The sequence below is a fragment of the Camellia sinensis genome, chromosome 4 (assembly GCF_055761805.1).
Source record: "Camellia sinensis isolate YWXY chromosome 4, ASM5576180v1, whole genome shotgun sequence".
In the NCBI taxonomy this organism is placed as follows: Eukaryota; Viridiplantae; Streptophyta; class Magnoliopsida; order Ericales; family Theaceae; genus Camellia; species Camellia sinensis.
The window spans coordinates 190,209,393-190,225,841 of record NC_138964.1 but is presented as its reverse complement, the minus strand read 5'-3'; the positions used below and the strand labels follow the sequence as shown (position 1 = coordinate 190,225,841).

Genomic DNA, 16,449 nt, shown 5'->3' with positions numbered 1-16,449 from the left:
TTTGTGTTGTCTGTTGTGTTTGCAAGAAAACCCTTCTTGCTTTGCATTCGTTCATTTTGTTTGTTATACCATACTGGCAAGTGGTGATATGCGTTTTCTTTGTGGAACTATTAATTAGACCCAAACTTCATCACTGGGAGGTGAGTACTATCCACCTGATAGTTTCATTGATTGTTGTGTATGTTCAAATAAATTTTGCAACAACTCTCAAAGTCAATCAACTGGATGCTTAACTTTTGCAGTAAGTACAGGGACGCTGCCCTCACTCCATTACACACAATCTATTTGTTTGGATGGAAAATATTTTTTTACAGAATATTTTTTTCTTTTGAATAATGTTTTCTTATGTTTGGTTGCATTCTTAAAACTAATATACTAAGATTGTATTTGGATTATGGATTTGGATAAGAATTTGAAAAGAGAAAAGGAAAAAGAAAAAGATTGGTAAAATGTAATTGTATTTCATTCTCATTTTACTTATCTTTTTGTTTTCTCTTGTCAAATTATTATTTAAATTCATGATCCAAACATAGCCTAACAGTTGGATTAGTGGGTATTGGGGTGGTGGTGGGTGGGGTGGAGGTCATGATGGCAAAGGGGGGGGGTGTGTTGTGGTGGTATTGGTAGTAATTTTCCTCTAGTAAATGTTTTTCATTTTTTACAAGTATTTGTTGATTACGGAAAATATTTTTTTTTGTTGACTTTCGTTGTCTGTTATACCAAAATAATATCCAAATAAACAGAACGTCTGCATTTGCATTTTTGTGTAATTTTTTTGGCAAATTTGTTTTATGAAGGTTGTAGCATTATTGTAACAACTTTGGATAATTGAAGTTGATTTTTGTAAATTAAAATCTGTCCAAGAGTGGGTGGTTCTTGGATTGAAAGATCCAAATAGAAACTGGTGTAAAGAAACGTAGGAAAAAGTGAATGGGAATTGAAATGAATGCGAAAGGGACTTTTCTTTCAAGTGAGAAGGGGAAGGGGGGGGGGGGGGGGGGGGAGGGGGAGGGAGAATCCCATTTCTTGGTGTCTGGAGGGGGTGATAACTGTTTTTTGTTATCCAAATGTCACTTACTCACTCTGCTTTTATTATAAAAATTGGTTTTTGCATCTATTTTTGCGGGTCAAAGAGGGCATCTTTCAACAAACAAAACCTCCACGAAGGGTCCCTTCCCATGTGATGTGTCTTTCTTTTTAATTTATTTTAAATTTTTAATGGGGGTGGGAGGGGCATCTGAGTTCTCACGCTTGATGTTGTTGTTAAATGTACCAACCATTTCCAATAATTTCACTCTTGTTTTTTTGGATGGTTGAGGAGATTTGATTGCTCTAGGTCCCGCTTTATCATTGGCCCCCTACTATTTCAATAATTTCATTTCACAATCTTTTCCAATGAGTGTTTTTTTTTTAGCCAATTTGCCCTCATTTTATTTATTTTTTTTAAAAAATTTATTAACTTATTATTGCTTTTAGTGGTTTTTATTTTTATTTTATTAACTTATAGCTTAGAGATGTTTATGGCCTGGCTTAAATGCATTTATTGAGCTACTTCTGACTATATAAAAGTGTTAAAAGTACCAACTTTTTTATGAAGCAAAAAAGGAAAAAACTTAATTACTTAAAAGTTAATGAAAATATACTTTCAAATTTTACTTTATTGATTTTCAGTTTTTAACTTAAAAAAATTGCACAAAATATCTATGTATCCCAGATTGAGATTATCAATTAGAGAAATTTCTGAGAGAACAATACTGGATAAAAGAGGCTCATAATCACATTGTAAGATTGAAGAGCAAAGAACCCTACACTTCCTATATGTTTCTTCAATATAAAATATAGGAAAATATTATCCATAAACTATTTTTTATGAGATTTTTTTTTATCATTAAACACAAATAACGAATCTCGCATATGTTTATTAATGTGGAGTCCCACTAAATCTGGGTTCTAAAAATGCATTTCAATCATCCAATGTATGAATTAACTGCATAAATAAGATGTGAAAAGAAAAATAGTTGTGCTAGAGGTCTTGAAATTTCGTGGCTTGAATGCCATGAATCATGGAGTTCTTGTTTTTTTTTGCTGTGTGAGTTTGTTTTGTTTTTATTTTTTAAAGGATGGTTATGCATAGGAGTGCGTTAAAAAACTAGACATCTCTCACTAACTCAACCTGTTTGGTTTGATAAGGTGAGTGAGTTGGATTAGACTGATTTCGTGATAAAATTGACTGATTAGTTAGACTGCTGGCTAAAATTTGTTAATTCTATACAGTTTTGTACGAGCCTTCACTATATTTTTATTTCAAATTAGGAAGACTCAGAGAAAATTGAAATGACTTTGATTTAAATTTCCTCCAAATCTTCTTGATTTGAAATAAAAACATAATATAGACTCGTACAAAACTATATAGAATTAATAAATTTTAACTAGGAACCTAACTGATCAGTCAATTTTATCACCCAATCAGTGTAACCCCACTCACCTTATCAAACTACACAAGCTGAGTTGATATAGGATGTCTAATTTTTTAGCACACCCCTACACATAACCACACTTGCAAAGAAAAAAAAAAATCAAACCAACACAGGCCCCCCCCCCCCCCCCCCCCCAAAAAAAAAATACAATGCCTCAAAATTTCGAGGCTTCAATCATTTTTCAAAGAAAAAAGGCAAAAGAAGAAAACCAAAAAAGAAACAGGCATATCAGAAGTACGACATTATGAACAGTCCAAAGATGCCCAAGCTAACTTATTTTCCATTAAATACAGATAATGGGGGGCTAAATAACTAAATACGAAGGTAATTAACCCTCTAAAGCATTACGTGTTTTTTGGGAGCTGTTGAAGGAGGATGGAGAAGAAAGAGTGGTGCATTCGTGGCTTTGGGTTCTTTCAACTCTCCCAAGAGCAGAGAGAGGAACCGCTCAAGCACTTATAGGTTCGGTAGCTTTCTTCAGCCATGTCATTTCAGTATCATCCAAATATGAGGCAAGGACTTCCCTACATTTTGAATGATAAGTGTTCACCCAGTTTATTTCTGCAGGTGTTAAAAGGCTTGTGTCGATCAACTTTTTCTGGTACGGCGCCTGGACGAAGAATCAAATATCAAAAGAAAGATTAGCAATTGTGTAATGTCACTATGCAGATAATTGTTAAAGTATTTCATCGGCCTCAGAGAACCTCCCATTCCCTATGAGAAGTGGAAGAAAAAAAGAGCATGGTTTCTGATAAATATTGCAGAACTGGTCTGCTCTTTACGGTTCTGATGAAAGCACAAAAAAATGAAACAAAATTGAACAATTAGGGTTGAAAAAATGAAACTTACCCACGTTATGTGCTCAAATGACAAGTAACCCTTGTCACCAAAATTGAACTTTGTACCAGCATCCTTGACGATCAGCACGTTCTCCAATCTTATACCAAAGTTCCCATCCTCATAATAACCAGGTTCTGATAATGCAATTCCAATTAAATTTTTAATAGCAGAAGGGAGAAAACAAAATCCGAGTTTGACAATGGCACCACATTTATATTTTTAAAAACCAAATATATATATATAAAAAAAATAAAATAAAATTGGAGGAAAAAAAAGTCTATGAAAATCACAAATGCAAGTGCAGAACTTCATCTAGAATCAACTACCACAATGATACTAGCAAGTACTCCTCCAATTAGACACATGATAATCTCCTTTGAAAAATTAATAGACTTCAAGAAAATCAAATGGCTAAATTCAAAGTAAATTTTTTGGAATTGTTCAGCTATGTATTCACTTGCTTGCATGAACTTTTAGCAGAATAATTTTCAGAGAAAGCATGATTTAACAAATTAGAGAGTAAAAAGCTTGAAGAGTGAGGAATGGTGCATGCATAGAAATGCAACAACTAAAAGCCCAATTATTTGATACATGATGTAACAAGATAACTGTGCGAATGCAACGAAGTATATAAATTCCTTCTAGAACCATAATCCAAGGCAATGAACTAAACTCACCATCTGTCACGGTCATTGAAGCTTGTAATGGTACATTCCTAGCATGCGGTCTGAAACTAATTAAATGAGGTCCTGTCCAGTATATATAAAAGCAAGAAAATATGACAAATTAGTTCACAAAAAATTTAGACTTAAGAAAACAGGGTACAAACTTATTTCTTCATTGCTTACCCTCATGGACATTTAAGTAAGACCCAACACCATGACCAGTACCATGTCGATAATCAAGCCCATCGTTCCACAAAGGAATTCGAGCAAGAATGTCAAGAGCATGCCCTATAAAGAGCAAATTTTCAATTAGCATATGTTTGAAAAAACTAGATTTGTATGGAAAGAAAATAGGTAAAACATGCGCACTTAATGGCCCACTCCATTAAATGGTCCTCAACTTCTCTGAAACTAAAACAGTTCAATGAATGTTAATGGTACAAAAACAACGAGAAAGTTTGTAATACCGTTGGTTCCATTTGGAAAGCAAGCATTACCCAATGCAATGTGACCCTTGAGGACCTGAATAAAATCCAGAAAATCAAGTCTACTTCTCAAGACCCCAGACAAAATTTGCCAGAAGGAAAAGGGAGAGAATTCTAAATTATAGTTTTGAAAGCTGATTAGAGGCCAGACATTTTCTTCCCTTTAGAGGTAAAAGGCATATTTGTAGAACTATAGAAGTCTAAAAAGTAAAAAATATGAGAGTAACTGGAATAAAAATGAGATGCCACAGCAATTGATCCTTCATTGTCTCCTGTTAGATATGCAAGGACTCAAAAAATTTGAATAGCAATTGATCCTTCATTTTCTATTTAAAGAAATTAGAAATATGAGATGTCACAGCATGAAGAATTTCAATGTTACTGTTCAATTTATCATTCAAATACATCTTTTCAGTTAGCTCTGCTTGTATTCAGATTAATGAATTTGTAATAAGCAATTTTGGTTGTTTAAAAAGGATAGACTTGGCTTTGAGTAACAACCCTGTATTTGTGCATGAAATAAACAAACAAGGAAGGATTCTAGTTGGGTATCTCTATCCTCACTTCTCCCTCAATAATCTAATCCCAATTTCCTGTCCTCCTATTGATTCTTATACCTGAACCCCAAATCCTCTCCTTCCAAATCTGTCAATCCGACACAAACGAAGTTTCAGTTCATGATAGCACTTCCAAGCATTTACAAATTCTACTGCAGCTTTCACGTCATTCCGAAGTATTTCTAGGCTAATTCAAACATCATCATTGCAAATAATTTAAAATCTTGGTTCCCACTTTATAAACACCTTGTCAACCAGGGACATGATTTCCTAGACTACTATTAGAAGCTCTAAATGAGTCAAAGTAAGAAGAACTAAGACAACCATATTCTTGGAATGGGTGTAATCAATGTTAGCTTGGATTTAAATTACCAAAAAAACATAAAAGCGCTAAGTTAAAAATTAACAAATACCACATACCGCAGTATAACAAGCTTTCTCATGTGCCGAAGGTTTTCCAAAATGAACTGTCCGTGTTATATCAGTTGTTCCATCTAGATACTTCAAGAGACCAACACCCACAAAGTAAAAGATATCAAGACATTAGAACAGTGAAAGTAGGGTAGAATATAGTATATGACATTTTATTGATTATTGACTTATTTTTGCAAATGGCTATATGCGTAGAACCCAAACTATTTAAGATAGCTGACAAACCTGTGCTCCTGAATCACATAGATAGATACTATCCGCATCCAGTTCTGAACATTTTTCTGCATCTGGTGCATAATGGATAATTGCCGCATTGGGACCAGTAGATGAAATAGTAGGAAAACTCAACCCTCTAAAATGCTGCAGAAATATAAAATGTAATAAGACTATAACAACGTGAAACAAAATGTGACTTTAAGGTAGGATAACACCAATAACATCTATGGCAACATTTGAAACAAAAATAAGATCAAATTTACCACATACAATTAATAATTACATTTAAACACACCCACACACACACACCAACTTATTTATTTACAAAGTCCATTAGTTGTCAAACATGCAACAACAAAGGAAAACATACGTCAGACACGATTTTGTCCTCGAAGCTACAATGGGGTGTTTGGAATCGAATCTTAGTGGTTTCATTATCCCCAAGTTAACAAGGGAAATTTTTTTCCAAATTTTAAATTCTTTCTATATATGTAAGAGGCGTAAACAAGAGTCTGAACTGTGCTTTTTCATCAACGTGTTTCAGTGGCACTTCTTCTTTCTACTCATTTTGATAATTTCAACATCAAGCATCCAAAATTCTCTGGTGACTGGAAACTTAATTTTTGTGAAGTCATGCCTGGCCAAATTGCTTAAAATTACATATAAACATAAACTTTTCTTGAGGCTTTCTCCTACCTAAGCACTTCCTTGAATATCCTTATCCCACTTAGCTGGTCACTTCCCATTCTAAAAACTCATTCTAATTCTAGCAAATACAAAATCAATTTACCACTCATACAATTCTGCTCCTCCATACTGATAAATTAAGCCCAATGAAGAAAGGGATACATGCATAAAACAAACTACAACATTAAAGCATGAGAAAGACAACTACCAACACTTGCACATTCCATTATCAAAAGAAAATCAAATAGCTGAACACTTAGAACTACTAAACCAAGAATCTCTGACACCACTTGATTCATCTTAAATGATACACTATCTGATTTTAAATTATTCATAATTGTCAATTTATAAGAAGAAGAAATTACCTCTTTTGATGCACGGAAGCCCTCTAGTTTATCACTTACAGACAATTCTGTCAGCTTCATCGTTTCCCTGCCATAATATTTTTTAATAACCAACATGTTGGCTTAAAGTGAGTTGCAGGTGCAGGATAACTTTGGTGCAGGCTACAGAATAAAATGAGCCAGATAAACCATGATTTCCAAGAAAAATCAATTGCTGAGTTACATACAGATAGAGAGCAATGTGATTGTGGGGCACCTAAGTAGCATGGGCACTTCTAGGGAGGAGCCATGTTTGTGTCACACACTCCTAGAAACGTTTCTTAAGTTTGAAGTGAAATTTCATAATTTCGGACACTTAAACAACTTTTCATGAACACTTCCATGACACTTTTCGAACCCTCCTGGATACAACCAAATGGTTAATCTCTTAATAGTACCCATGTTAGGCATTCTTCGGGCTACAACTTATGCACCCCAAAATTATCTTCAAATATCTCAGAAAAGAATAAATCGTGTGCATGACCCACATAAAGTATGCAATTGACAACTTCTAACACACAAAAATAAATATATAGAAATAAAGCTAACAATTAATAAGTAAATGTAACAAGAAAGCAAACCACAGGAGTATGCATTATATACATCATATTTGTGGAGTTTTATCTTCCAATTTTAAAATTTTAAATAGAAATATATAAATAATAAATCAGATTACATGATTTTCTTATACAATATGCATAAAGGACAGATAAATGTATTAATATGTTTTGTATCCTTGCTGTGTAGTGCCCATACTTTTTTTAAAGATTTGTTGCGTCGGCATTTCTGTATATGTTGTGTCGGTGTCCTACATCCATATCCATTATACATAGTGGGGCACCAAAAGAAATTCACTGAACTAATATTATATGATGCAAAGACTAATGCAATAATACTCAAATTTAGAAGCCGTCTACATCATTTCCCACTAAGGTAACACCATGTCTGTGGTTCCCAGACAAAACAAAGGTTAAGCATTGGATTACCATGTCGAACTGCCCCTATATGGCCTTCTATAAATTCAAGTATATGATCAACTACTTCTCAATTAAATGTGTAAACAAGAAATGCTTGAATCATAATGAATCTTTTGTATACATTATTCAAAGAATATAGATTACATGATCTCTTTCACAGAAACAAGTTGCATCATGCATAAACGAGATGCTGCGTAAGGGAACAAAAGCAATTACTATGAGCTACAATCAGCAAGTAAACTAGCCAAAAACACCAAAATTAGCAAGATATAACTTACAGACGTTTTTTCTTGTTCATACTCTCTGCCTCAATGAAGTAACCAGAAGCCCCATAAATTTCTTGCATCTGCCAATTTGTAAGTAGTTAGAGATCAGGATTTCACCAAATATTAATACAACAAAGTCTAAGGCTCTAAGCAAGTTTTTCATGTATAAAAGATATTTCATATAAGATGTGTATTTACAAGGCCAGCACAGCGAAGGGGTTTCTGAGATAAAAATATCAAGTTTGCCAGTTTATGGATCAGGATGAAGAAATACAAAAGTAAAAGGTACCAGTTCTAATTTCAACAAAAATTTCAACTTCGATTTTCATTTTTTTAAAGAATCAATATTGAGTGATAAAATCTAAAACATAGCAAGGCATTCTTTTTGTAAGTATCATTCAAACATCGAGAGAGAATCTTCATTCTCAGCATATCGGTATAAGATTTTAGCTACCACTGCTGCAATCCTTAGTTTATTAGATTATCCATGACATCTTTAAAGCACAAGCCTTAAAGATATAAGGTGCAGTAATCTTTATAAAGAAAGAGGCACACACAAGAATATTCTATGAAGGCCAAAAAACAGTTGAGGTAGCACACACTTGGTTAACAATTGCAAACATGCACCTGACTGACATGACTCATCTAACTTTGGACTGTGTCAAATATGATGGCATATTATCTACAAACAGGACTATATTTTTTTTTCTAAAAAAGAAAGACAGAAAAAGGGAAACCTTCGACAACAGAAAGGTACATTTTTCAATAGACATAAATCAAAACTCAACAGACTGACAATTACCTGCTTATCCAACCAGACAAGATATTGCACAACAGCTGCACCATCCCTAATGTGTGCTTTTTTTAACCCATCCAACTCAACAGGGTTCTGGACATGTAAAACAGTGGGTCAAAAACGTAAAAATTTATTTGGCAGAACAATTAAGACATCAATGCTAAAATGCTTGTGATATATGACAATTGTCTTGATAAAAAAATAACGTTGCTTGGATTTGTGGCACATTCCAAGCACATGAAATGATTGTATATGTTTAATTTTTAAATAATCCATCTACTGATTTTGGTACTTTTGTCCAATTAGACTTTGACTAAATCCAAGAATTCCACATTATGCTCTCAATTAAAATAGATATTACACAAAAAAAATATGCATAGACATATATAGTGATTACAAGCCTCTAATTCTGAAAGTATAAATGTATAAACTCAAGTTCTAGTGATTCTGGTGAAACATTAATTCAAGAATCCGACTTTATTCTTTAGGGTGTTGGGGATTTCTTTCCAAAGTAAAACTTGAAGGCCTGGCCCATCATCTACATGCTAACCATGCTAAAAAGACACATAATTTGTTCTCTACACATAGTTTGCACTAGTGAGATGGTATCTCAAAAGAAACTAACATTGAAAAGTAGATTTTATGGTATATTGCAAACATGACTAGCTCAAAAACCGCATAAATACAGTATGGAGCCAATCGTATGAATATTTTGGTTCATTATGCATTAAGAGAAAAATTAAATATTAAAACACTAGTAGATCATTGCACCAAAAGTAACAAAAAATTCAGCAAATCCATGAAAAGAAAATAAATAAATAAACAACAACAAAGATTGTGGTAATACTTTGAGATAATGTCACTACACCCTGATTGACAGATACCCAAAAATGGCAGATCCGGGATATTTAATCAGTCACTGACTCTAACAAATACATCACAATAATTAATCGTACTTGGACCATGTTTGCTAATAATTTTAGCAAGGAACTATTAAACCAGAATTTTTTTGCAAGAATGTGGTTTTATGTCCTACCTTGATAGCTTTTGCAAGGGCCAAAGGTGACGGCTTTAGGAGAACCTGATCAGAATTCAATTTTGTATACAAAGCAAAACAGCATGAGCCAGGGTCAACCCAGATAAGGTTATGAATTTTCTCTTCTGCTTCACTTGTACCATTTCCAGTTTCCATGTCCTTTGGGACATTAGATAGAGTTTCATTAGCTGAAGGGGAAGGAGTGAGCTGATTCAATGCAAGCAAGACCACATCCAAGCTCACTACACCATAGTCCCGAACTTCAATTCCATTTTGCTCCAAATAAGAGTTTACCTGCATGCACTTTGCATTTGTTAGACAAAGTCTCAAGGCCAAAAATACAAACCTCAGATGACATTCTCAGATTGCATTATTAAAGATGAAAATATGCAAAATTGAAAAGGAAGATGTAAAACTGACCTCGGAAGACAACTTTCTTTTGTCTACATAAAAGAAAGCTGAGAAAGATGTTACTATAGCAAATGCATGAACAACTGGGCAATAGGAAACATCATTCCCACGGACATTATACAACCAAGCAACCTGCATAGAAGCAGTTGAATGAAAAATCTTCAGGCATTAAACAATCAAGTAACAAACATGAAAAGAAATCCAAGACAGATCAACTTACCTCATCAAGTGTTGTGATAATAATAGCACGAGCTCCCTCCTGCTTAAGCATTTCCCTCAGATTCTTCAACTTGTCTGCAACAGAACAACCAGCAAATTCCAAAGGTTGGACATTTACAGGATTAATTTGAACTGGTGGCCGGTCTTTCCAAACTTCATCAACCAAGTTTGTGGATGTTTGAACCAACTTTTGTTGCTTTTTGGCAAAAGCATGCTCCCATTTCTGTGCAGTGTCAACTGCTACACACCAAGGATCGATACCAATAGCAGCATCTTTCGGCAGATTCTAACAAAGCATATCATATGTTCCATGTTAGATGTTCATTGATATGAAGAACAAATTAATCCAAGAAACACAACAAGAGTACATTGTTAATTGGAACGTCTTCAGGACAATGCTTATTAGGAGCAACGCTACAGCATAAGCAATATGAGCTTTCTCATTCCAACAGTTGCATCATTCAGGGTGAGGAACAACAACTTTAAAGAGTTGACTCTTTATATCTCAGAGTAAGTCAAAGCAACCAAAAAGGGCATGTGCATAAACAGGGTGAACATTAACTGCAGTATATCACCCGGGATGCATAGAAAGGTCTTAATTAGCATAAATAGAAAATGGAATGAGCAGGTGATCTTTTGGCTGAGCATTTCAATTGGAGAAAGAAAAGTGCATCCTCAATAACTAATCATTACACCATCTGATAGCATGTAGAATTAGCAAAACATATATATCTCTTCAAGCAAATATTTGCTAAATATAGGCTTTAAAAAGAAGTTTGACTCCAGTGGAAGTTTCACTTTCGAGTATTGGAAATTATGGACTTACATATATTTTTCATTATGTAAGGGAAAATTTTCCTTTATAAATGAGAATGAAGAACATTGAAAAAAGGATCCCAAGCTAGCAACTGCCATTAACCAAAAGCAACAAATTCCTTTATTTATGCTGTGTTTGGTTGGGGGATTTAATGAGGGATTTGGAAAGAAAAAGAGAAAAGATGTGTGAAATTAGGTGAAATATAGACACGTTTTATTCACATTTCACCTACTTTTTCTATTTCTCTTTCCAAATCCCTCAACCAAACACAGCATTAAGATTGGCGTTCTAGAAATAAAAAATACAAAAGGGACTGAGAAATACATCATCTGAAAATTAAAGCCACACATATTAAGTCAATTATGCTTTTGAATGCAAAATCACTAAACATATTATACTTCAAATGAATTAAGAAGGGAAAAAAAAAGAAAAGAAAAGAGAACTACACAACATGGTGATAGAATTTGTAAAGCGCAGAATTATCAGTAAACTACAACCTCAACTGATGTACGCAGGTAAGATGCAGGTAAGATGAAGACGATAATGTGAATGATTGCAAATGAAAATAAAAATGAAGTGCACAAAAAGGCTCGAAGGTAACATGATCAAACATGGCACAAACAATTGACCTGGTTTCAACATGCATTATAACTATGAGCACGGGTATGGGTACAATGCGAGTAAGTTGATATAAAAAAAAAGAAAAAGAAAAAAAAGTAAGGCACAAGTCCAGCTGGGTATTTTTGTAAAAAAATATTTATTTTTAAATTAGAATAATGCAAGTATTAGTAAAATGATGACTCACATCAACCATCCAGACATCCACAGACAGGTCTTCTCCAATGCGCATGAGCTTCCACTGGTCACTTAGCTGCTGTGCTGCCTGCAAGAAGTACCTCCCGTCGGTCCAGAGAAGTGCTTCATTCATCGTAATAAGTGCCAAACCTAATGGAATTCAACAACAGTTACTTTACAGAACTAAAATAGATTAATCAGGGTGATGAAGGATCCATCACTAACACTTCAATACAGAAAACCAAATGTATGGAATATAACTAAGCGTTGCAAAATGAATTTATGTTTGTTTTGACTCAAGAGTTATGGATGACTTGACAATTCTAATTCAAATGGACTAATCCAAAAGAGTTTTGAGGCATTGTTTTTTAAATCTAAGCTATTTCATGGTTAGGAATTACAAAGCAGGTACATTATCTAAGAAACAGATTGAATAATTCACAAAAAAAAAAGAAGAAAGAAAAAAAAAACCCTAACCAGCACTTCCAGAGAATCCAGATACAAATTGACGCCTTTTGTCCCTTTCAGATACGTACTCACTCTGCAACAACATTCAATTAATGGAAGAAGAATTGAAAATCAGTTGATCGATCCCAAAGAAAGACATGCGATAGAAGGATCAAAGCGCGATTCAATTCAATATAATTATATTTAAATTCGAAAAAATAACAAATATTGATATGAAGAAAAAAAGTATTATTTAGAGAGAGAGAGAGACCTGATGATAATCTTCAGAAGGGACGACCAAGGCATCGAGAGGTGGAGAATGAGAAGTCATTAAAGACCTCAAAGCTGCGAGTGTGTCCGCCATGTTTGTGATCGATTTGAGTTTTTCCCAATCTCTCTCTTACTCCCTTTCTCTCTCTCTCTCTCTCCGCAGAATTGGATTTATAAGTGAGAGTGAGAATAAAGTAGCGTATTATGTGTGAAGTGAGAGACAGAAAGCTATGACTTCGCATTGGACTTGAAAACTAAGCTGGATTAAGAACCACCGAGGGCCAGCTGGGTTGGTAAGGAGGTTTGCTCCCTTCCATACGGACCTGGTTTCGAATCCCCTAATTGCTCAAGTGGGAGTCCGCTGGTTAAGGTGGTGCGGCTAGCTCCCCCAGTTTGGCTTGTAGAGTCGGCTCCACAGGGGCCGGCTTTGGGGGTGTTCTGGGCATAAAAAAAAAAAAAAAAAAAGCTGCGGACTCAGACTTCTTAAATAAGGTAAATTATAAATGCGGTGCTACGGTATTATATGTATTAATTAATATATTAATATTAATTATAATATTATTATTGATCTTACTTATTAATTATATTATAAATATTAAAAAAAATTTAAATTATATCACATCAATAATTGATACATATTAATTAGTGTATATATAACATTATTCATCAATTAATATAAACATATTAATTAGTGTATATATAATATTATTCATCAATTAATGTACATACTAGTGTTATGTTATTATTATTGGCCTCACTTATTATACAAATTATAAATATTCAAAACCTTTAAACTTATATCACATTATCAGTTAGTATACTCGTTAGTATATTAATTGATACGTATAACATTATTTTTATAAATATATTGCGAAAATTATATGCTTTTTAGATTGAGAAATGGTAGAGACTTTAAATATTTTATCAATATTTTCATTAAATATTTTATATATTATGTGAATTTCACATTTATGTGACATATTAGTAAAAATTTGGGGTCTTAGCATTACTTTTAAAAAATTTTAATTACATAATAAATAATTTACTTTATTAATAATTTATTAAATTAATTAATAATTGTTAATAATATCATAAATATATTTTAATTAATAATTTATATAATTTTATTGTTGCATAAGAAAATTGTTACGAATTTTATTTTTTATATTAATTTTGTTAAATAACAAAATTATGATAAAATAGTATTTGTAATTTTTAGAAAGATAAAAGATAATTCGTATTTTAAATAAATTTTAAGAATGTATTCATAATTCTCTTAAATAATATAGGAAGAATTATAATTCAGTCTAATTTTTTAAAAATAATTTTAGATCATCAATGGTAAATTGTATAATTTTTTTTTATTCTGAGAGTTTGCGTCAAGACTATTTACTGTAGTTTTTATTTATAACTTATTAGTCAGAAATATCATAAATAAACTAGAAAAAAAAATTAATTTGTAAAAATTGAACCATTTGGCTTCTATTTTTAGATTATAAATTTGTAATTTACAATAAGCTTGTACCAAACAATACCAATAGCTTCAAAGTCTTAGTGATGTACAAATAGAATAAATTAACAAAAATATTATACAGAATAACATGAAAAATTTCATTATTGTAATAAATTTTGTACGAAAGTTCTGATAATTTATGGAATTTCCTACACGAAAAGATTGGTGGTACAGTGATGGACTCTATTTCACCTGGCCCTCAAACCAATCACAATAGTGTGGTTAGCCTTATTATTATTATTATTATTATTTTTAATTTGCAGAAGAATAATTACAAATATAATATATATTTATAATATCAAACATATCACTACTTTATAATAGTTAGAAATTTAATAAAACTTAGCCAACTAATAAATCAAGCCCACTAAACTTGACAACCACTACCAATTATAAACAACCCTAATAATTAAGGAGAAATAAACATTATCACTAAGATATCAATTATTTATTTATTTATTTTTTTTTGTGTAAGAGTTGAATTTGAGAACTTCCATCATAAAGGGCACTACATAACTACTAAACTAAAGGAAGGAAAATACTATAATCCCTAATAATTTAAATTTTTATTAAGTGCTTATTTGGGATAATGTAAAAAAAATAAAAAGTCACTAAAAAATCACTAAAAAGCAAAAAAAAATTATACTATTTACAAACATTGGACGAGAAACTGTGGCTTAAAATCAGAGGACAAAAAGAGAGAATTGCCCTTAATTTTGTCCCTTAAAAAAAAAACAAAAACAAAAGCAGAGTGCATTGAACAGTGATGGACATAATTCACTGACATGCACGAAAGCAAATGTGCATGTTAGAAGGGTAGTTCAGTAATTTTGGTATTTCATACAATATTTTAATACATATTTTTTTTGTAAAAAGTCAAAAAATAATCCTAAACAATCATATTTTTTTCTTTACTTTTTTAGTTAAAAAGTCAAAAAGTATACTTATATAATTCATCTCAAACAACCCCTAAGTCTCTCACATAAGTATAAAAATCCATAATAACCTAAATATGTATGAGCCCTACACCCATATAAAAAGTTTACTAAAAAAAAATTGATAAACTAGCATAACTCCTAAGCTAAACGTCCTAATTCAACCTTGTTATCAATGAAGATGGTGGTTGAAACTTTGCAATTACTAATGACATATTGTTGTCTAGTGATATATAGTGATTCTGGTTTTGACTAGACACTTGTGGTAGTTTGGACTCGGGTTTATAGTTTCTGAATGTTGATTTATTGTCTTTTTTATTCCTCAAATTTGGTTATTTGGACATGTTGAGTGTGTTTGGAACAGGTTGGTTGCTTGGTTTTCAAACATTGTGTTGCCCAAAATTTTGGTCCTCCGCTCGAGCGGCCTTTCTTTCGCTTGAGCGGGATTTGCAAACTCTCAGTACTTTGCACGTCTTGTAAAAGTACTGAAGGGGTGTTTTCCATACTTGAGTGGCATTTTTTACGCTCAAGCAGGTGGCACTCGAGCGGTTTGCCTATTGTCTGCAAAAGTACTAGAGGTGTGTATTATGCGCTCGAGCGGAACAACTTATTGTGTGAGTCGATGCTCAAGTGGACTGTGCATATATCAAATCGCGAAAATGACTTTTTACATCACTTTTTCAGATCTTTTCTTCCAAAAACCTTAAAGTGAGACTCTTTCTCTCTCTAAAATACACACTCTCTCTACATTTTCTCCTAGATCCGTTGATCTCTCCGCCCTAGTGTCTTTGGAAAAAGGGTAGAGCATCTTGAGAGCTTTATTTTGATCTAATTGGAGTTTGGTTTCGGCGTCGTTGGAGTTTCATGCTTGCTCCATTGGTCTTCTAAACTTGAGGTAGGGTCTCTCTACACTGTAATTTGGGCTTTAACTTGATTATAGGTCGTTATGTGGAAATGGTGGGATTTGGGGATGTTTTGAGCAAACCTAGGATTTGGGTCCAAGTTTGAAAAGAGGGGTTTCTATCTGGGTATTACATAAATGATTATGGGGTTTGAGTGTGAGGTTATTTTGTGTCAAAATAGTTGGTTTTGGCCTTTGGGTTAATATTTGGAAAATGAGGAATTTTGCTTTGAAATGTCTTGAATAATTATTTTGTCCAAATAATAAAGTTGATATGGAGAATGTGAAATTGGGAGGTTGTGTACATGAATGGTGTTATTGGAT

At 32.9% G+C, this 16,449-nt stretch overlaps 1 protein-coding gene across 1 annotated transcript; it reads right to left on the bottom strand.

Annotated features, from left to right (window-relative positions):
* Window positions 1-2,703: 2,703 nt before the first annotated feature.
* On the bottom strand, window positions 2,704-13,116 carry LOC114307913 (aminopeptidase P1). The gene is made up of 16 exons (XM_028253355.2): window positions 12,778-13,116; window positions 12,537-12,600; window positions 12,070-12,209; window positions 10,449-10,733; window positions 10,238-10,360; window positions 9,818-10,111; window positions 8,788-8,874; window positions 7,998-8,065; window positions 6,725-6,791; window positions 5,682-5,816; window positions 5,445-5,525; window positions 4,450-4,504; window positions 4,166-4,270; window positions 3,995-4,066; window positions 3,327-3,451; window positions 2,704-3,087 (listed from the first exon to the last, which is right to left on the bottom strand). The coding sequence occupies exons 1-16, from the start codon at window positions 12,868-12,870 to the stop codon at window positions 2,926-2,928; spliced, it is 1,956 nt and encodes a 651-aa protein (XP_028109156.2). The 5' UTR covers window positions 12,871-13,116; the 3' UTR covers window positions 2,704-2,925.
* Window positions 13,117-16,449: the final 3,333 nt, after the last annotated feature.

Excerpts from the sequence above, each read along its gene's own strand:
- LOC114307913 (XM_028253355.2), bottom strand. The coding sequence starts at position 12,870 with ATGGCGGACACACTCGCAGCTTTGAGGTCTTTAATGACTTCTCATTCT. Across the intron at positions 4,271-4,449 it reads CTTTCCAAATGGAACCAACG|GGCATGCTCTTGACATTCTT; the intron begins GTATTACAAACT and ends TGCTCTTTATAG. Across the intron at positions 3,452-3,994 it reads TTCAATGACCGTGACAGATG|AACCTGGTTATTATGAGGAT; the intron begins GTGAGTTTAGTT and ends TTGCATTATCAG.